This window comes from Marmota monax, unplaced genomic scaffold (genome assembly GCF_021218885.2).
Source record: "Marmota monax isolate L192 unplaced genomic scaffold, Marmota_monax_Labrador192_F-V1.1 WCK01_AAM20220418_F8-fsc00118, whole genome shotgun sequence".
Classification (NCBI taxonomy): domain Eukaryota; kingdom Metazoa; phylum Chordata; class Mammalia; order Rodentia; family Sciuridae; genus Marmota; species Marmota monax.
This window is the reverse complement of record NW_026695231.1, coordinates 7793177-7815504: the sequence shown is the minus strand read 5'-3', so window position 1 is coordinate 7815504 and position 22328 is coordinate 7793177. Positions and strand designations below refer to the sequence as shown.

At 40.9% G+C, this 22328-nt stretch overlaps 1 protein-coding gene across 2 annotated transcripts in view; it reads right to left on the bottom strand.

The window, feature by feature from the left end:
* Positions 1 to 274: 274 nt before the first annotated feature.
* Mtarc2 (mitochondrial amidoxime reducing component 2) overlaps positions 275 to 22328 on the bottom strand; it is a 43543-nt gene continuing 21489 nt past the window's right edge. The window contains exons 5-8 of one of the 2 annotated variants that reach the window (XM_046438480.2): positions 10648 to 10709; positions 10361 to 10432; positions 5333 to 5486; positions 275 to 1205 (exon numbers count right to left, since the gene is read on the bottom strand). In XM_046438480.2, coding sequence (XP_046294436.1) covers positions 5360 to 5486; positions 10361 to 10432; positions 10648 to 10709 — 261 coding nt within the window. In that variant the 3' untranslated portion in view covers positions 275 to 1205; positions 5333 to 5359. Of the gene's footprint in view, positions 1206 to 3633; positions 3646 to 5332; positions 5487 to 10360; positions 10433 to 10647; positions 10710 to 22328 lie in introns of those variants that run through there. The other variant, XM_058577077.1, reaches the window with a different exon arrangement.

Below are 22328 nucleotides of genomic sequence, written 5' to 3'. Positions count from 1 at the left end.
TCAGTCCCAGAAACTTGTGAAAGAAAATGAAGAAGAAAAATGGAGAAGGAAGAAATACCTGCTCCTTATTATTTACCACTAGGAAGTGTCCTCATCTCAGACCAGCCATCTGTGTACCTGCAGTTCCTGACACCTACACCCACCAGTGACAGGAGGTAATGTCTGTGGAGTCAGAGTGTGTTCAGAAAGGGTCAAGGAAAATGAATGACAGTGACTGATGTTCTAAGATACAATCAGCAAAGCCCTGGAAGACTCAGAAACACCAAAGACAAAGTAGGACTGAGATTTACATTTATTAATCATAAAGAAACCAGAAGATTATAAATGGGTTAATCATTTATATATTACTTCAGTGAGCATTTTTTTTGCTTAGTCATCAAAACAGTTCATTTTTCTTTGTCATAAAAAATACACATGTATTTTTAAAAGTGTGTTCATGCTTTCTTCTTTCCATTCCTTGTCTCAAAATCCCATTTTCTTCTAAATTCCATTTTCCTCTTTATCTTCCTGGGAATTCCATGGGGTGTATTGTCAGACATAAACAAATTATTTTCATAGAGCTTAGCAGACGCATAGTCAAATGTAAAAACAAGGTCTAGAAAATAATTTCTATACTCAAATATGACCCTGATTCCACAATGATAGGGTAAAAAAAAAAAAAAAAAACACCAAACAGATGAGTGAAACATCAATAGGGCTCAAGAGACAGCTCAAGAACAACTGTTAGGCACTTGTGAGCATGTTAACATGTAAAGGAGCATCAGGAAACAATTTTGTTGCTTGCATTTCTCCTAAAATGAAGAATGATAGGTAAAAAGTATATACATTTAAAATATTTTCTTGCGGTTTTCTTCGTTATTGTTGTTGTATTTGTTTTTAACTGACTTTAAACTTTCTTTAAACTCATCAATAGTAGAGTCAGGGATTAGAAAATATGACAGTTATAGTAACATTCAAAATAATTTTATAGACAATTTTGTTCATTTAAAAGCCTTTCATTACCTAAAATTTATATTCCATCATATTCCCAAATGACTTCCAAATACTTTTTCTTGCATTAACTCAGAGCATACATAACTCTGAAAAGTCAAAAAATAGAATCAATTACAGGAGAAAAATGGTTCGAGGATGGGTGATAGGGATTTGCTGAGGTATTGTTGATGCTGTTGATAAAATCCTGATGGATGCCTCCTGGATGATAAAAGCTGGATAAATAACAAGAAATTCTGATTATTTGGTTATTTAGTCTACTGATCATAAATAATCAAAGTACCCACAAAACACTTATTGAGGTTACAATGCAGGCAATATAAACTATGTTGTGCCCAAGTGCCAACATGGAATAAAGCAGCCTGTTAAGATTGAGTTCTATGTATATACACACTTTCTTTATCCATTCATTTATTGAAGGGCACCTAGGTTGGTTCCATAGCTTAGTTATTGTGAATTGAGCTACTATAAACACTGATGTGGCTGCATTACTGTAGTATGCTGATTTTAAGTCCTTTGAGTATAAATCAAGGAGTGGGATAAAATATATATATATATATATACACACAACAAATTAAAAAAAATTGAGTTCTGCAAGGGCCCAGAGCAAGAGGTCTTTCTTACATGATTTTGCTATGGTTTGAGAGTGTTTACTAAGGGTTCTCATGTTGGAGGTGTGATCCCCAATATAGTAAATGGATCTTTAAGAAGTAGGGCTTCTTAAAGGGAAGTGGTTGGGTCATTAAAGGGTGTGTCCTTGAAGAACCTTGAGGTAGTTTTATGGAATCCCAGTTATCTCAAAGTAAGTTGTTAATAAGCAAGTGAGATGGGCCCCTCCCTATTCTCTGGCTTCTTGTTTCACCAGGTGATCTCTCTCCACATGCTCCTGCCCTGATGTTATCCACATGCTGTGACACAGCCAAGGAGACTCTTATCAGAGGCCAAACTACGCGGGATCACCCAATCTTGGACTTTTAGCCTTCCAAACTAAGCTAAATAAACTTCTCTTTATTATAAAGTATCCAGGATATTTTGTTGTAGCAACAGAAAATGTACTAATCACACAACATGTGGGGAATGTAGAATGGAAACAACACTGGAAAACAATTGGTAAGATGCTAAATAATATGCCTATACCCCACGGGCCAATAATTCTACTTTCAGGAATCCAACTTACAGAACAATCCTTTAATTTTTAAATGTTCTTATCCAGTATAATATTATTTATAATAAAAGTTGATATAATCCAAGTGTCAAATACTGAAAAATTGTTTTTAAAAAGTGCCAATCATTTATATAATTCAGTGTTATAAAACCATCAAAGATGAATTTGAATAGATTGGAGAGTTCCACACCAACATATGCTTACAAATCATATATATATATATATATATATATATATATATATATATACACACACACACACACAAACACACACACACACACACACACACACACATATATAATGGCTACATTACAAAAACAAAAATTCCTACCAGAATGAAGTTTATAAACAGTGATCAAAGGTGATTTCTTTCTTTTACTTTTCTGGCATTTTATAAATTTGCCATGGTGAACATATGCTGCCATTATAATAAAACATATAAACTTTAGTATATTTAAATTTGAAGTAGATAGACAACTCGAATCACATGTATTAACCCAAGTGCATGTATTAACTGATTTTTCTTTTTAAGGCTTTAGATGGTCTTTCAATTTATCCCATAAAGCTGGTCCGCCAGTATGCATAAACTATGGTGGGCTTGTACTTAAAATAAATAAGCAACACTGTGTTATTTTTAAAACCCCTAAGCAAGGGTCATAACCAGCAAAGAAACCTCTCAGTGTCTCCTCTTCTTCTGTGAGGTACATGGAGGAAGCAATGTTCAGAGCCAGGAAGCACAAGGGCACATTTGGAAATGCCCAGGATTTGTGTGAGGAGTGAAGAGTGATGAAGTTGGCAGGGAGTTTAGGGCCCCATGGCAAGCAGCATCTGGGACACACTGAGGATCTATCTGGGCATTCTGCACCTCCCTCTCCTTGTCCACAACTTCCTCCCTCCTTCAATCACATGCCATCACCCCTGCCTGCCCTTCCACCTCTCCTCTCACCTCCCTCCCCACCATCCCACCCATGGCTCTCAGGACCATCTGCCAAAAGCATAGCTTTGATTATGTTTGGCTTTAAACATGTTCCACACACCAACCTTTATTGCAAACTTACTTTCAAGAACCTACCATACCTGGCTTCATCCCTCTTCTCCATCCTCATCTCCCTTAGTCCCTGCCCTAGTGTCCTCCTTGGTCCCTACAAAGGTAAGAACTTATAGGAGCTTCCATCCTAATAGACCCCTAGAGCACTCTGTGGTCTTCTTTCCTCAGCACGTTCAGGCTGTATCTATCCTCAAGCTTTCCTTCATCATCCCACCAGAAAGACTGTCTATCTCCTGTGAACCCACAGAGAACCCTGTCTGTCCTAAGTTACAGCTATTTCTTTATACATACAAATGTATGCCTCTGTGTCGGGTGAAGAGCGTGCCTCCTGGCTCTATCTCTTATCGCCTCTGTGTGGCACTAGGTTAGTTGACTATCTGAGCCTTTGTTTCTTGCCTATTATTATTTTTAAGTCATAGAGACTCTAAAAGGATGATAAAAGATGACCATTATCTTAGGATCTTTAATTTAAAAGGCATTCTGGGAGCTGAGAAATTGGAGGTCACTTGAATTAACTTTAGATGATTCTTGCCTCCCCTCCATTGCAAGAGAGCATCGGATTGGGTCACCTGGAGTACCCTTAACTGTTAAGGGGACTGGGTGAGTCTGTGACCAAGTGACCTGGAGGACCGCTAATGGTTAAGGTCTCACAGAGACCACTTGACTCAGGCTTTGATCCAGGTCCAGTCAATCATCACTGGAATAGGTGGACAATGGATCAGTTCCATTTATGTTAGATGGCTCAGATTTGGATTCACTCTTCCTGCAAATGGGGGACTTTAGAAATGGCAGGAACTTAGAAATTTCAATTTCCTTTCTAGTATTCACTGTATTTCATCAAACTCAAGATACACCAAATGTAAGATATACCATTATTTTATGCATCGTGAAGATTTTTTTAAAAAGTATTCAGAATGCTATAAGAAGCTGTGTAATTTTAAAGATGTTAAAACAGACATCTTAGAGATGATGAAATATGGTTAGAGATATGGTTACTTGAATACGTACTCATAATAGGTAACCAATGAACAGTTTTTTCCTTTTGCCTACCTCGAGGGTAAAGCCCATCTCACCTTTATACCCCTTACAGCACCTCAGACTGAGCCATGATGCAATGATGACAAAAAAAAATCATAGCTATTATTTACTGAGCACTTTCTATGTGCCTGCTCTAATGCTGTAATTTTATATGGATTAATACTCAAAATAACTTTTATTGGTTGTTTTGGTAAGAACTAGCATCATTCTCATTGTGCAGAAAAGGGTACTGATACTTAGCTTAAATAACTCAACCAAGTAAGGAAGATGTTAGAACTACAAATCCAAGGCTGTCTAATGCTCAGTCTAGGCCTGTCTGGACCACCTTTGTACATCATCAGTCAGGTGGGTGGGCATCAATACTCAGTAGTGAGAAGTTCAGGCCAGAATAAGAAAGAAGTATGGTCAAGGTTTTTAGAGAAAAAGATATTTTAAGAGGGTCATAGATTTTACAGAGAAGTTAACTCAAAACTTCAATGTGAGGTCTTCCAACTGACTTTCTTATTCCTATAATATGAGGGTCAGGCTTACACCTCCAGGATTCAGGGTTTTTCTGGTCCAGTGAAATCAATGTGAGCACATCATTTTCTACCTCATGCTTCAGGATGCAGTCACCTTGAGGCACTGATTTTTTTTTTTTCAAACTCAAACTACATTTTAAAAAACATGTTTGATTTTTTTTAAAAAAAGCATTTGATTTAAATATTTTTGCCAAGTTGAGTTTGAATAATTTACACACTTCCCCTTCACTTTTCTATCTAAGACAGAAAAAATATATATATAACTCGGGAGAATGGCTCACCTTCACCTCCTTATTCCTTATGGATATTCCTTAATGAACTGGAAACATATACCTGTCTCTGCCAGGGTTCTCCATTTGCATTTTATAATTGAATGGGAAGGAAGGATGGAGAAAGCTAGGTGGAAATACATAATTACAGAGGGGAATAGAAATGAAGGGCATTTTCCAATTCCAAAGACCAGAATATAAAACATTCACTCAAAAATTAAAGCAGCACAATAAAAAATATATATATATTAACACAAGAAAATCCAGCTTTGAGAACCTGAGTACTTGAAGCAAAACTAACCTTTCACGTGTCACCCCAGCAGATCCTTCACTGTACCATCTGATATACAGGGTCGCCAACTTTCAGGTTTCCAATTTTTTCCACTGAATAATAAATTCCAAAAAGTGGGGATGACTTGTATATTTTTTTCTCAGATGGATCACACAGACGGTAGCTGAAAGAAGCAAACATTCCTCATCAGGCACAAAAAGGAAATAACAATCTAGGTACTCTCCATAGAGCCCAAGGTTTCAGTCTGGTTATTTATACATCAATAGCAAGCCCCTTTTTTAAATGGTAACACAGAACTCTGTGGATAATTAGTCCAACTGTAAGTAATCCTGGTTTTTCTAGAAGTAATAACCTGAGAGTATGAACAATTTTTTCATGCCTTCAGTTTGAAGCTAAAAAGAAAAAAAACACTTGCACATGTAATCAGAATATAAATATTTTGCTTACATGAGTACCTTCAACTTTATAATTCCCTGAAACAAATGCTCATGAAATCTCAAAATGGAACTGCCCTGATCTCTAAACCTTCTGTTTACTGCACTTGAGCACTTTGCTTTCCACCCCCTCCAAGTTTACAAGATAAACTTGACAGTGTTGGAGTTCGTTGGTGGACAAAAATTAAGGCACAGATGCAGTGGGCAGGCGGTCTGGCTTAGAGTTGAAAATCTTTTTTTTCCAAAGGTCCATCTAAAGAAAAGAAAATTAACTTCACTGAATTTTAAACAGCAAAGGACAAAAACAAAACAGAACAGTACATCCGAAGACTTCATCAAATAACCTTTTCTCAAATACCCATTGGAAACAAACAACAAAATAAAATAGAAAAAAATAGAATACAACACTAAAAAATGTTAACTTCAGTTTTTTTTTTTCTTTTTTTTGTTTTGTTTTGGTTTGGGTTTTTTTTTTTTTTTGGTGTGTGTGTGTGTGTGTGTGTGTGTATGTGCAGGGAATCAAACTCAGGGCCTTGTACATGCTTAGCCAAGTGCTCTACCACTGAACTACACTCCCAGCTCTGGACTTAGGTCTAAAAACACATTCTACTAAGGACTAAGTTAGTGAAACTTCTTTAAATAATAAAATAATAATAATCCTGACATTTAAAAAGCTCCTCTGGGCATCATAGGGCATGCCTACATCCCAGCAGTTCAGGAGGCTGAGGCAGGAGGATCATGAGTTCAAAGCCAGCCTCAGCAACAGCGAGGTACTAAGCAACTCAGTGAGACTCTGTCTCTAAATAAAATACAAAATAGGCCTGGGGATGTGGCTCGGTGGTCAAATGCCCCTGAGTTCAATCATGGTAACCTCCTCCCCACCACCCCAAAAAGAATCTCCCAGGTATACAAACTAACAACCCATTCCATTCCATTTTTTCTAATATTTCATTATGCAATTCAAATTATTCTCATATATTTTGCTATTGATTCTAATAAAGGAATTTGAATTGTAATAAATATAATTAAATAATTACTTGAGGCCTCCATTTGGAAGTGCAAATATAAATATTATTAAAAAATTGATAAGAAGCTAGGCTTGGAATTGGGATACAGTGGACAGATTCCCCATGAGCATGGATAAGACTTCCGATTACCCTGTGGTGAACATGACGTGGCTGGGCAGACTGTGACGTGAGGCAGAGGCCAGGTGCCATAGTGCTGGTGGAATCGGCAAGCCCAGCCAGTGGTAATGCAGAAAATGAAACGGCCACTGATGGTTCCAATGGGTAGCCTCCAGCAAGGCCAGCCAGGGACCAAGTTCACCCTATTCCATTGGTCAAGTGGAGTTGGTGAACTTGGGAAAATAATTTGGGACAGAAGTCAGCAGGGGCCAAGAGAACCCAGATGTGTTAGGAGCTGGCAGGAGCCATGAGAGCTTAGATGTGCTGGGATCTGGCAGGGGACAAGAGACTTCAGGAAGTGCTAGGGCTTGTTCCCGATGTTGGCGAACCAGAAACAAGCCCATACCTTGGAGGTAAGGCACCTGTACTGTTCAGTGCTTGTTACACTAATGGCTCTAGCCATGGACAACTGACTGTGCAGATGGCAGCCACTGTGGAGCCAGAAATAGACACTGTCTGGTTTGATACCAGTGCAGGACAAAGTAGCCAGTGAGCTGAGCTACACACTGTCTGGATAATGATAGCAAATGAAGCATCCCCCATAGCAATATGTACCAACAGCTGTGCTATGTGTTGGGTGCAAGTTCTGTGGCAAGAACTCTGGGAGTTAAGCCACCAGGAACAGGTGACTCTAGGGCATGTTACTGGCCATCCCCTGTGACTAGCCCAGGGACTCATGAAGCAGATGCTTTGGTGAGGGTGTGGTGGTTAGAGCAGGCCCCTCCCACCAACCTGGCAGTACAGGTGTGAAAACAGTATGGCAAACAATGGGGCCTGGCTTTAACGTGGGATGCCCTGGTAGAGGTTTGTGCTCAGAAATATCCACACCCCTGACACCTGGGAGCCAGAGATGGTCAAGTAATGCATGGATGTGTCCCCCTGACAGGATGGCAGGTTGACTACATTGGCCCTTGACTGATGCTGAAGTGGCCCATGTTTGCCTTGATGGCATTTGATACAGCTACAGGTGTGGTGTTTGCCTGGCCCAATGGTCAAGCAAACCAGCGCACTGTGATTCACACCCTGACAGTGTTGACAGCCTGTACAGCTGGCCCATCACAATAATAGTGAGTGACCCAGGTACTCATGTCACGGGTGAGGATGTACAGGGATGGGATCTCAGTTACCAGTACAACAACATCTAACACCTTTGTTGTCCGGGTGACAACAAAGGATCATCATGGAAGACCTCCAACACATAGATTCAATGGAAGCTGCATATCCCATATCACCCACAGCTGCAGGCCTAATAGGGATATAATGACCTGCTTAAGCAAGGACTTAGGACTGCAGTCAACACCCCCTCCATGGTAGGCACAGCACCTGAGGGCAACTGTGAGAGCTCTGAACAAGTGTGAATGGTCCCATGAGAGGCACCAGCTCCTGTGGAGGCTTTACTGCACCACATAGCAGCACCAGTGCAGGTCCGGGTGACAACCAAGGATGTTGTACTTAAGCCTGTGTTTGGGCAGCCAGGGAATGTTCATTTGCCCACTCCCATTGGATTGAATCAAGGGAAAAATATGGAGTGGACCTGGCCCTGGGCAATAAAGGATCCCACATGGGTTGGGTATCCCTGTTAGCCCCATGGGGAAAAGGTTTGGAGGGTGACCTCCTTGTAATACCATAGGTGACTAGTGAATCCCCCCCCCACCCCACCCCCCGCGGCCCATACATGTGACTTGGCCAGGTTCTGTGGCTGGGACACAGATTTTAAAAGGCATATTTATGGGGCTGGGGTTGTGGCTCAGTGATAGAGCGCTTGCCTAGCATGTGTGAGGCAGTGGGTTCGATCCTCAGCACTGCATAAAAAAAATAAATAAAATAAAGGTATAAAAATTTTTTAAAATAAATGAATAATGTTTATTATTTTCCTTCAGCCAATTCTGAGTTCCCGAGTGCTAGTGCACACAGAACCTGCTGGAGTTCAGGATCAAGCTATGAGTGTGGAAGCACCCAGGAAAGCTGCCACAGGCAGCCACCGTGCTTTCCAGGACTCAAAGCTGACATGCATTCCCCCAGATGGACGTGATTTACCTGCACTTGTACCTGTAAGTGCTTTATCCTTTCATCTGTAGGTGTGTCCTTGCCATCACTGTTGTGGACTGGACACACACCTACACCAGAGTAGCAAACACATCCACCTGCTGAGTATGCACAGAAGTACCTATGAGTTCTACTGCCAGACTACCCAGGTGGATCCAGACTATATCCCTGAACAAGTGGACATGACTGGGAAAGTCTTTTATTGCCACCTCAATATGGGATGAAACTGGAAGTGGTTTTTAGTAACCCCAGATGCTGGGACTTGTTTTCTGATTCTATGTTTTTGTAGTTTGCATTGTTGTTATGGCCTATGGACGCAGGATCTGCCCTCCTCACAAAGGATCATCGTGGAAGACCTCTAACACATAGTTTGTGTGGTGAGGAATCCCTATAGAGCGGGTTCAAGATGGCTGTAGTTAGGCTCCTCGCTAGGGCTTCTGGCAGGCTATGTTTTTAGTATATAACCAAAGTCATGAACACCCTGATTCAGCATATGTACCAAAGGTCATAAACATGCGCTTGTGAGCATGCACTCAGTTATATAACCTGTTGGCAGTGGGCCATCTTTTTCTGGCCTGCACACATTTTAAAAAAAAAGGCCTACGGAAAGATTCAAGGTGCAAAATGGGGCTGAGGCTGGCAGCTGGGGGCTACTGCCACCTCTGAATAAAGAATGTCTACTACTTAAGCTGTGCATGGTGGCACAGATCTATATAATCCCAGCAAGTCAGGAGGCTGAGCCAGAAGCATGGCAAGTTAATCTTGGCAACTTAACAAGGCCCTGTCTCAGAATAAAAAAGTAAAAAGGGCTGAGAATGTGGCTCAGTGGGCAAGCTCCTCTGGGTTCAACCCCAGTAATAAATAAATAAATTAATTAATTAATTAATAAAAAGAATGTCTACTATCCCCCCATGCACAGAAAAGAATCTGGGCACATGCTCAGAAACTCCTGAGTTGCTGTAATCTCAGCAACTCAGGAGGCTGAAGCAGGAGGATCACAAACTCAAGGCCAGCCTCAGTAATTTAGTCTGTGTCTCAAAATAAGAATTTTAAAAGGGCTGGGGATATAGCTCAGTGGTAGAACATCCCTGGGTTCAATCACCAGTACCACAAAAATAAAACCAAAAAAAACTGATATGAGAGACATTTAAATTTCAGAATGGAATATTATATAATTAAAAACTTATCAAAAGCACTAAAGGGGAAAACAAAGAGGAAGCAATAAGTACTCATTTATAATAACTGATAGGCACACAGAGTGACAGGGGCTCTGGATTGAAAGGTCACATGCACCTCGTGGCTGACATAGCACCCAACCCTTAGGTCAATATGGTATTTGGATAATATTAAAAACACTGGACTTGGTGTTCTACCTCTTCAGGGTTTCCAGCGGCTCCTTCCTGTCTATGATTCCAGTATCTGGGTCCACCGTAGTCATAATGCACCTGTCACACAATAACCATGGGTTAGGTGACATTCAAGAACCAATGGGCACTGTGCACATATTATTCAATTATGCTTTGTGTTATATATATTTACAAGTATAGAAAAAATCCTGGTTGGAAATATTGAAAATTAAAGATTATTGTTTTGAAAAAAAAAAAAAAAGAACCAATGGGCATTTCATACCCCAAAGGTAAAATTCAGTGAGAATCCTTACCGGGGGCAAGACAAGACCTTCTTCATTTCTACATCACCAATGAGGAGTTCATCCCAGCAATCCTAGAAGGAAAGAAGATATATTTTAAGAGTAAGACTTCTTGGGTCTTGTTGTTCATGTTTTTGGCTGGTACCAACTATGAATCAAGCAGAAGAAAACAGCACAAGAAGACATCAAGAACTGTCACATGTGGATGGGTCCAGGGTTCACTTCTTCCCCGAACTAGGGATTGAACCCAGGGCCTCATGCATGCTAGGCAAATGCTCTACCACTGAGCCATGACCCCAGCCTCAGGGGTCTACCTCTTGAGTCAGACTCAAAACCCTGATTCTGTCAGCACAGCAAGAACAAACTTCCTACAGAGTGGCAGTTTGCCATAACCATCAGAATTAACGAAAAGACTAATTTACTGGTATGCAACGAGATCTACAGCTTGCAAGATAAGCCCACTCTTTCCTCATGGCTAAGCTATGATGGAAGGGAAGCTAAAACTGAGGTTCTTTGATGAGTGGGACATCACCCGAGGGGAGTCAGTCATGATTCACTATCCAACACTGCTACCTCCTGACCTCGGCACTGACATTCCACGGCCACTGGCTGTGCCTTGCTTGAACAGCCGGCACCACCCACATTTGCTTCACTCCTCCAAGGAAGCTACTATCATGATCCCTGTTTTACCCTAAGAGACAGAAGCCTAGAGAGATTTCAAAATCTTAGCGTCACACAAAGAGAATGTAGGGCAGCTAAGTCAGAAAATCTTTCTGATTATGAAAGCAGGACTTTTAACTACCCAACTCCTAATTCTCCCATCCATATTCATACACAAGCACATACACACAGATACATACACACGAACATGCACACATATATACAAACACATACACAGAAACATATGCACACATACACATATATAAATATGCACACAGGCACATTTACAGAAACACACATATGAACATCTATACATACATATATGAGAAAGATGGACTAATTATATGTACACATATAATTTTTTTATTTTCATATACAGATATTCATTTACATACAGTAGTCCTTTGGTATCCAGCGAAATTGCTTTCAGGACCCCCTTTGGATATCAAAATCTGCAATGCTTAAGTCCCTAATATAAAAAGGCCTAGTATTTTCTCATAATATATGCACATCTTCCCATATACTTTAAATAATCTCTGGATTACTTATATAACCTAATATAATGTAAATGCTAGGTAAATAGTTGTTTAGGAAATAATGACAAAAAAGGCCTGTACACGTTGCAATTTTTTTCTGAATATCTTTGATCTGCAGTTGGCTGAATCTGCAGACATGGAGGGCTGACTGTGTACATATATTCAACTAGATACATGAACCCATATATGGAGGTTATATGGACAATTTTGTAGGGGAGGCAAAATTTATCTCTGTTCTTTTAGGGATTTTCAGCTCAGCCTGAGGATTAAATTGACATAAAACAGATCAATAGAAGAAAGGCATACAAACTTATTTAATACAATTCACTTTACACAGGAGCCTTCATAATGAAATTAAGACCCAAAGACAGAGAGTTAAACACATATACTGAATTGGACAAAGAGTAGTAAAATTATGAAAACGTGACAGGACAGAGGGACTGGGCAAGGGCAGCCAATGGGGTAGAAAAGTGACTCGGAAGAGGTTAGCTCCCCAAGGCTGGTTTGTACAGACTCCCCCAGCCTCAGCTTCCCTTCCCTGATAAGAAGGATACTTTCTTCATATCCTTTTGGGGAATGCATCTTTCTCATGGGAACTTCACCTCCTGCTCTTAAGGAACAGGACAAAGGTCAGTGTGATCCCCTTGCATCTGCTGTTTTCAAGCATGTAGAGCTATATAAAGACCAAGGCCTCTCTTGCTAACTGGAAAGCCATCGGGGTTCTTCATCTTTAAGGCACCCATGCCATCTCTGCTGAGACCTACTGATTTAAAGTTTGAACTTCACATGACAATCTGTTGTCCTGTTCTCCAGGTGACAAGCAGGAGGCATGAGGGATAGGGCTCACTACAGGCTCCTTGGACAACACCACCATCTATAATTGGAGCAAATAATGTTCTTGAAGCTGTTTCCTGATATTGAAACAGAATGACTTTGGAGACCCCTCTAAAATTGAGAGCAACTTCCTTATGCTGAAAATAAAACCTCAGGGGCTGCCCCTGGCCCCCACTCGGCCCCTGGCTTGGATTGGCCACAGAAGCTGAGAGTGAGACTGCCCTGCCCTGGCCTGTCTAGCTTAAGTGAACTAAATCTGCATCTGTGTATCACCTGGCTTTTTTTTTTCTATAAATTATGACTGCTTTTGTGGGACTAGGTGACAAGCAATCTAGCTGTTTCTCCCCACTTTGATCAAACAGCATAAAATTCACTCTTTCTTTTTCCCGTTTCTCAATGCAAGTAGTCAGCTAAATCCAGCCAGTTAGGATCCAGACAGTGTCCCTGGGCTCGGCTGCCATTAGTAGTATCAACTCAGGTGAGTTTCTGAAGACCCTGAGTCTAAGGGATTTAATGAGAAATCAGTCTAAGGAAATTAAATCTATCCCTGAGCATCTGCAGCTTTGCTCCCCCTCAGGGGGCATGAGAGAAGGCTGAAGCCTCCCCCTGCAGAAGGCAGAGTAGAGCACAGGGTAGGGGTTAACACCACTCCATTTCTCCCTGGGCTGCTGATGACCACATTCTGCCCTGGTCCTCTTTCAGAGGCAAACTCCCACCTGACCCCTAATACACTGAAAGTTCTCTGATATCTACTTGTGTCTTCAAAACTCAGAAATCTCTCACCTGATATGACCACAGCCAGACTGAGGGAAAGAGCTCTATGAATGCCCTGGGTTCCCAGCCATACTTTAGGAAACTGTTTCTGGGTGGAAACGAGCTTCACCTTTGGCAGATGAACTATGTAACCTTTGTAAAATTCAAGGACACAGCACGTACCGAATGGAATCTCCATATTCAAGTCAAGTCTTATTACACTCAGGGTTCAAAACAGCAAACCTACTGGTGGACCGTGCTCTCTCCCATGGGGTATGACAGAGTACTACAGCTCCAGTCCAGGGAAGGGAAGGGAAGGGCTGGACGCCCTTCACCACACGGGGGCGCTGCGGCCACAGGAAAGGGAGCAACAGCACAACCAAGCAGGGCTGAAGGAATCCCATGCCCCTAAGCGCCTTACGTTCAATTGCCTTTTCCAAGCGAGGATGAATTTAATATTTCAAAGTCACATGTCTGTGGATCTTCTACCTCGTGACTATGCTAGACATCAGGGAAGTCTGTAAAGTGTAGTTAGATTTCCTAGGTCAACAAGACAGATTCAGGTCATCTGCTCTTACGCTGTTACCGGGGTTGACTGCTTAGAACAACAGCACTTGGTCCGGATTCCTAAGAATTGTCTGTCTGCAGCACCCCCAGTAATCAGCCAGTTCTTATTACTTTCTGCAATATTAATCACTAAAGTCATTCCTCCTAATCTGATCATTTTTTCACATCTTGGTGTAAAACATTATCTACAGTGGAAAAACTTAGCTAATTACGTTTAAATGTAATTAATTCAGTTTTAAAGGAAAATAAATTTTAAATGACTGAAAAAATATTTGAGCTTTACCTTTCTATTGTGTTCCACTAGACCACATAATTTACTGAGTTATACTATCCAGCAAGGTCCCAAGGTCATCGCCGAACATAAAAACGCTGGAGGCAGGCAGTGCGCCCCCTGCTGGTTAACAGCCTATCTGCAGTCTGACAAAATCCAGGTCTCTGGGAACATTCAGAATCAAGAGAGAAAACCATGGAATTTTTTAAATGAAAGAAGAGAAACTTCCAGGTAAATGGAGAATCGTTACACATCAGGGCCTCAGCTTTGTGGAATTCATCCTTACAAAAGACATCTGAGAGTAAGATGGAAAGACAGCACAAGCTAGAATGAGTGGCCTGCTTTGGCAATGGGCTATGAAAGGGATTATCCTTTATAGAGTCCAGATCAGATCATCCATTAAAATCAGATGGACAGCCTTTGGGAGGCCATCTACTGCCACTATCTTGGCCCTCTCTTCCCTCCTAATCTCAGTCCCAGATTTAGTGTGTCTTTTTTCCAGCTCCTGACTTTCTAACAGCTACTCAAAAGTTACTCTATTGTATGTGGGATGTGGTAACACATGCCTTAGATTTCAGTGGCTGGGGAGGCTAAGGACAGAAGATCACAAGTTCAAGACCAGCCTCAGCAACTTAGAGAGACCCTGTTTTAAAATAATAAATGAAAAGGCTGGGGATATAGCCCAGTTGGTAGTGTGCTTGTCTCACATGCAGAAGACCCTAGGTTCAATCCCCAGTACCACGAATAATAATAACAAATAAATAAAGGACTAGGGATGTGGCTCAGTGGTAAAGTACCTCTGAATTCAATCCTCAGTACCAACAAAACCAAAAATTTCTCTACTGTATTGTACATAAAATTGATAGAAGCAATTTTAAACCATTATGGCATAAATTGAGGGAATGAAGAAGCAAATAAACAAACAAAACTTTTTGATTTATTGAAATCCATAGCAATTTTCCTGATTTGTTATTGATGACCTCACATGATTACAGTAAGTTCAAAAAGTCAGCAACTAATAACAGGCTAAATACACATGGGGTGCATGGACAACAATTACTACTAGGACAATAAAAAAAAGGATGTGAACCTATATTAACACTGAATAATGTTAAGATGTTGCTGAGTGAAAATAGTACAGTATACACACACGCACACACTCATAGAGTCATGTATTTCTTAACAGGGATACATTCTGAGAAAGTGTCATTAGGCAATATTGTCATTGTGCAAACATCTAACACAGATGGAATAGCCTACTCCACCACTTGGCTGTATGGCCTCTTAATGGCAACAAGAGCAGTGCATCTTGTACACTTAGGGGCCACCTAATTGTATCCAGTGTAATCAAGATATGTGGTACAGAGATGTATGAGGCTGTTGCTACTGTAACACAGCATCTGGTTTTCCAGTAAACTTTTTTAATAAGTGAAAGGAATACACTTACAATAATAATAAAATTACAGTTCAATGAACAAACCAGAAGCACAATCTTTTAATTGTATGTGCTATCTTTTTCTACAACTGTCAGCCCAGAAGGTTTCTTTATACCAGCATCACCAAGAGCAGGTGAGTAATGCCTTGCCCTACAGTATTATGATGACTACATTGTCACTAGGCAACAGGAACTTTTCAGCTCCTTTCTAATCTATGGGACCATGGTTGTACCTGCATAAGCCATCCATTGTTGACCAAATGTCAAATCTGTATAAATAACTGTGTATCATTTATAGAAATATATCTGCAAAGCTTCCACCCAAGATTTTTAAGTTATTTGACATTTTAGGACAATTCTTAATCTTCTTTTCTTTTTTAATTTAAAAGAATCACTATAATCCCAACCATGCATTTTAAAAAAATCATCCTAGTCTAGCTAGTCTAGTCTCAGATTCCTCTGACACCAAATACATACTATTTTCCAACACTTTCTGCAACTTTGTGACATCAACTGGGCATCTCACAATTCAGTTCAATTCTAACACTAACTACCAGAAGCTAGCACAGACCCCGCAGGTTGAGGGGTCAGTCCCACAAGAGTGTCCCCACTTCAGATGCCACTGTCAAGTCCAGGCTGCCCTTGCTTCTTAGCAAATGCTTAGCTATTCCCACATCCTTTCATTTTTATACTGAGGATTTACCCCAGGGATGCTTTAACACTGAGCTACAGCCCCAGTTCTTTTTATTATTTTGAGACAGGGCGTCTCTCAGTTGCTGAGGACTTAGTAAATCACTGAAGTTGGCCTCAAAAATATGATCCTCCTGCCTCAGCCTCCCAAGTCACTGGGATTACAGGCGTGCACCACCGTGCCTGACCCCTCTAAAGGTTTGACATTTTACCAGAATGACTCCCAGAATTCAGGAAAGCACTTTACTATTATCAGCTTATTAATAAGGAATTTAACTCAGAAATAGCCAAATGGAAGAGTTGCATAGGGCAAGGGGTAGGGTCAAGTCCCTAGACCCTCTCAGGTGCACCACCTTCTCAGCACCTCTATTTTTGCCAGCTCAGAAGCTCTCTGAACCTCATTTTTCAGTGGTTTTACAGAGGTTTCATTTTTTTGCACAGCAAGGCCATCACAGAGCCAAAGTGACCACAGATGTCCATAATCACTGGTTCTTGTGATTATGCCAGAAAGATTTCAGACATGTCATTCAGGGTAGCAGGCATGAGTTTATTAGAAAGGATAGGAAAAAGAGACATTCTCAAGGGAGACAGTGGGTTATATCAGAGAACAGAGAGACCATGCACCCCTCCTGCCCTCCAGTTTCATTGGGGGTCCCAGGAAAGTTTCCAGAAAGTCCAGTCAGGTCCTTCTCTTGGCTTCTGATGGCAGGCTTGCATTAGGCTTCCAAATACCCACTGTGCATGATCTTACCCCATAGAGGGTAAGATCATTATAATGACATGCTAAAAATCCAAGCAATGCTGGATCACTTGGCCATGCTAATTGAACTTGTTATTGCAGATTTTATGGTTAGAGGGTTTTGCTTTTAATTATTCTGTCTCCCTGAGTTCTGGAATCTGGTCTGTGTAAAGGTTACAAAAATCCTCCCCTTCAGGGTGTGTTCTTCTTATGGGCAAGGAAGAGCCTTTTGGGTCTGCATTTCTCTGGCAAGTAGCAGGTTGTTCACTGAGGAATGTACCTTGCCCTATTGACTTATGCCAGGCAGAACCACAGGTAAATTGCTTAAACAACAACAACAACAACAACAGGGCTGGAGCTATGGCTTAGTGGTAGCGCACTTGCATGGCACGTGTGAGGCACTGGATTCAATTCTCAGCACCACATATAAATAAATAAAATAAAGGTCTATCAACAACTAAAAAAATTTTTTTTAAATAAAAAGTAACAACAAAAAGCATGTGTGGGATCAGTATGTGGGCCCAGTTTATAGAATTACCCCTTCACCTCATGTTCCCACCACTCTCGTCTGACACTAATCTCATAGGCATGATGGATGAAATCATCAGCCACTGATGACTGAACTCAACCTCTAGACCCTCTCCCTTTCATCAAGTTCAAGGCAGCACCTGAAAGTCCCATCCCTTTAATCATGGTTTGGCTTTTCAGGTGACCAACCCCATCCTAAAGCTATCTAGGCACCTTCTACTCCCCTCAAGAGCTGCTTCCTTACCATAAACTCAGGTACGATTGGGAGGGGCTCATTGTGAATAACAAAAGATGTTCATCTCACTCCTCTCACTCAACAAATTCCAAGAATCAGGAGCTCTGTGCCAGCAACCAGAGACAAAGACCAAATACATATTTCCCATTGTACCATACAGCTGAACTGACTCAAAGATTGTTTCTCCACTTCTAAGGCATACAAGCAAACGAGTGTTCTTTAACGTCCTAATCCAAAATTTGATCACTCTCCCTATAAAAATACCCAATGGCATTTTTTCCTGCACTTGGATCCAGTTCCTAGCAAATCTTTAGTACGCCCCACACAACACAGCATACCCTGAGGGCTCCTTTCTCCTGAGCTCTGGGAAGAGTGATATCTCATCTCAGACATCATCAGTACTGCAATGCCTCAGTCCCCCTTGATGAAGAGACACTGGCAGACAGACACACTGAGTTCACTTCTATAATCTTTTTTTTTTTTTTTTTTAAGAGAGAGAGAGAATTTCAATATTTATTTTTCAGTTTTCGGCGGACACAACATCTTTATTTGTATGTGGTACTGAGGATCGAACCCCGGGCCGCACGCATGCCAGGCGAGCGCACTACCGCTTGAGCCACATCCCCAGCCCCACTTCTATAATCTTAATATCTATCTCAGAGCTCAGCACCTAGGAAGTTCTTTCTGCAGACATGAATGTTTCAGAACTTTGACACTGATAGTATGAACTTGCAGGATATGAGTTTTCTCAGATGAAGTAAAACTAGCATTTACATGACTAGATTTCCTTCAGCGACTGAATAAGGCAGGAGGCCACACACCAAGCTTTACCAACTTAACTGAGACATTACTTTCCAGTTACCAAATTATAATCTTTTAAAGATTACAGATTGCTGGCAATGGTACAATGAAGAGGCTCAGTTTGTGGGAAGGCAAACTGGTAGAAGGTTTCTGGAAAGTAACCTGGTGATACACATGCAGAATCTTTAAAACGCTGATTTAGTATTTTTTAAGAATAAATTTAGAAATGTAGAAGAAGACTGTTTTACAAAACATTAATTATGTAAGAGAAAATGGAATACTGTCTACAGGCTCAATAACAAGGGAAAAGTTAAGTAAGTTATTGCAGAATCATATGATGCACTAATAGGAAGCTCTAAAGCCATTGCTAGTGACTAATTTGCAAAGCAGAATGTTTGCTATATACCATTAAGTGAAATGATGGGGGGTTGGGGATGAAGCTCTGTGGTAGAGAACTTGCCAGAATGTGCAAGGTCCTGGTTTCAACCCCAGCACCACAATAAATAAATAAATAAATAATGTGAAAATGGTGGAGTTAAAGATTCTCCACAAAATATTATACCCATGATATTGGAAACACAACACAATGTAATCTTACGTCACCTTTGATAGTAAAATGTGATAGATTTTTTTTTTTTACTTTCATTAAACTTCACTTAATTTTTCAAATTACATACAGAAAATACAGAGGTTATATTACTAGGTTCTTTTGGTTTTTTGTGCAGTACTAGGGATGGAACCCAAGGCCTTGTGCATGCTAGGCAAGGGCTCTCTCATTGAGTTTCACTCCCATCCAGGATGTGTTACTTTAAAAATTACTTTTATGCTAAAAATAAAAAAAAAAAAAAACACCTAACTTTATTCAAAAAAGTTTCTTGAGTTGAATCATTAAAAAGCTTTCCAGAGCCCTGATTCCCTGAGGCTTTCTTGCAACCTCAGGTGTGAACAGCGCAGTGTAGAGAAGCAGTATATTTTATCCTTAAATTACAAGTATCCTCGTGTTACACAATAGCAGGCATATGCACCTACTTTAGAAACACAAGAGGCATATTTCTAATTTTGCACCTGACTTGCAATTTCCTAATTTTATAATATTGCCCTGAAATGCATAACAAATTGCCAGGAGAAGTTTGTTGTTTGGGATACTCGGACCTGGAAAATCTTGGGGAAAGGACAGGTTAACAACCTAAGACTTTTTTTTAAAAGCTAGCTGACTTCTGTTCCTGGAACACCACTTGCTTTTAGGAACACCAGTATCAGTAGGCTACACAAAGGAAAAAAGACATGGCTGTTGATCTCTAATGTGTCTGCACTGATTTGGACACTTTGTGAAGCCGATGTGGTTGTACATGTACCACTCACATACCAAGGGAAGTTAAAACCATGAGAATTATGGTGCCCAAATGGACAAAAGACATCCTAGTCCCCCCTTGGGGCTTGGCTCCTGATTGTCAGAGATGCTAAGGGACCCCACTCTGCAACAGCAGGCCCGGTGGGAGCGGGGCGGGGGCGGGGGGGTGGGGAGGGCGGGCTGCCAACCCAGTTTGCAAACAGTGGCAACCTGGGATGCACTGGCTGCTCTTTCACACCTTTGGTCCAGGCCACGAGTCACAGCACTCCAGAGGGCAGGGATGGAAAGATGTGGGTGGTAAGGTTCCCAGGAGATGACTCCTACCCACTTCTACTCTTCCATCTCTATGACAACATCTGTATTTGATGGACTTGTCTCTTGGGTAACATGGTAAAGCAAGTGACTATTCCTCAATTGTGATTTATGAACATGTGTTCTTGTACGATACTGCTCAAAAGGAATATCCATGTACGATCGTCATCAAAGACTTAGGGTCTCCTCAACCAGAGATAACAACATTTAGAGATGGGTGAGTTGTGATCAATTCAAAAAGCAAATCCTTGCCTCTGATTCAGTTCAACAGGTCTCACATAAAATCCCTGTCGTACAGGGTCAGGGGTAAACTAGAAAAGGTATTGTGAAAGAAATTCTGAGAAATGGTTCTTAAGCAATTTGAGGATTAAATGAGTTCATTTACAAAAAAGCTGGAACATAGCTCGGTCAGCCCCCTCGGGTATTCTCGGGTTCACTCAACTGCAGATCAAAAGTATCTGGGAAAAAGACTACACCTGTACTGAACATGGATAGATTCTTCTGTCATTATTCCTGAAGCAATACAGTATAATAACTATTTGCATAGCACGTACATTGCATTAGGTATGGTAAGTAATCTATAAATGATTTAAAGTGTTCAGAAAGATGGACACACACATGCACATACTAACAGAGAGAAGAAAATGCCCAAGGAATTATACAATTCCAGGACTGCAAAGAACCTTTAAAATCTTTTGGAGGAACCTGCTAACTTTTAAGATCAAAAAGTATTGCTCAGGGAGGTTAAAAACAAACTCACCAGGGAAGAACCACCCGGGTTTCAGGCACAAATGTAGCTCCTTGCTGATTGCAGTCTTGTTCCAAGTGTGACTGAATCAAAGTCCGTTTACTCGCCACTCAAAAAAGAGCCCCATGAATGGAGGACACTTTTTGGAACAAATAAAAAGATTTATTCAATAAGCCAGTAAGTCTGGGGAGATGGTGGATTAGCTTGCAGAAAGACTATCTTAGCCCAGGTTAAACTCCTTGTATCTTTAGGAGGAAATGACTAAGGAAATCTGGTGGCTGGTAATCTGTTGATCTGCATCAGTCTTGAGTAGGGAGGGGAGAAGTGTAGAAGTTTTGGGTAAATCAACCTTGTGCTGCTAGTTTAAATGATTAATCAGGGCTGGTTGCTCAGGGTGACATGGGCTTTTCCAGCAAAAGACAACCATCAAGTGTGGCTACACCAAGAAAACCCTAGGAATGCAGTTTTAATGCTAGAATCACCTGGGAGCTTTAAAAGCTCCTTCTGCCCAGGCTACACCTCAGACAGAAGTATCAGCCTTGCTTAAGGCTCCCAGGTGGTCCAGTGCACAGCCAGCATGAGATCCGCTGGCCAGGGACCTCTGTGCATCTCTTCTTAATTCATCTTTCACTCAGTATCCTGGTCACGGGCTTCCCTTTACTCAAGTGGGGGAGAGCCCCCCATAAGCAGCCTCTTCTCTTCTTGATAGAAAAGGGGCTTGACATGCCTCAACTCCTTCTTTCCCAGCACCTAAGAGTCACTCTGGCAAATATTTCAAGTTACTGAGATGTAAACCAAAAAGAAAACATCGGAGATCTTCTAAAGTAAAGGAATTCTGTCAACAAATTCTTAAGGAATCCTTGATCCCTGACCCTTTTTTAATCATTTTGGCTTCTAACAGTATGGAGATTCCTCAGAAAACTAGGAATGAAACCACCATTTCACCCAGTTATCCCACTCCTTGGCATATACTCAAAAGACTTAAAATCAGCATAGTTTAGTGATACAGTCATATCAATGTTTATAGCAGCTCAATTCACAATAGCTAAGTTATGGAACCAACCTAGGTGCCCTTCAACAGATGAATGAATCAAGAAAATGTGGTATATATACATAATGGAATATTACTTAGCCATAAAGAAGAGTGAAGATTATGGTATTTGCTGGTAAATGGATGGAACTGGAGACTATCATGCTAAGTAAAATTAGTCAATCCCAAAAACCAAAGGCCAA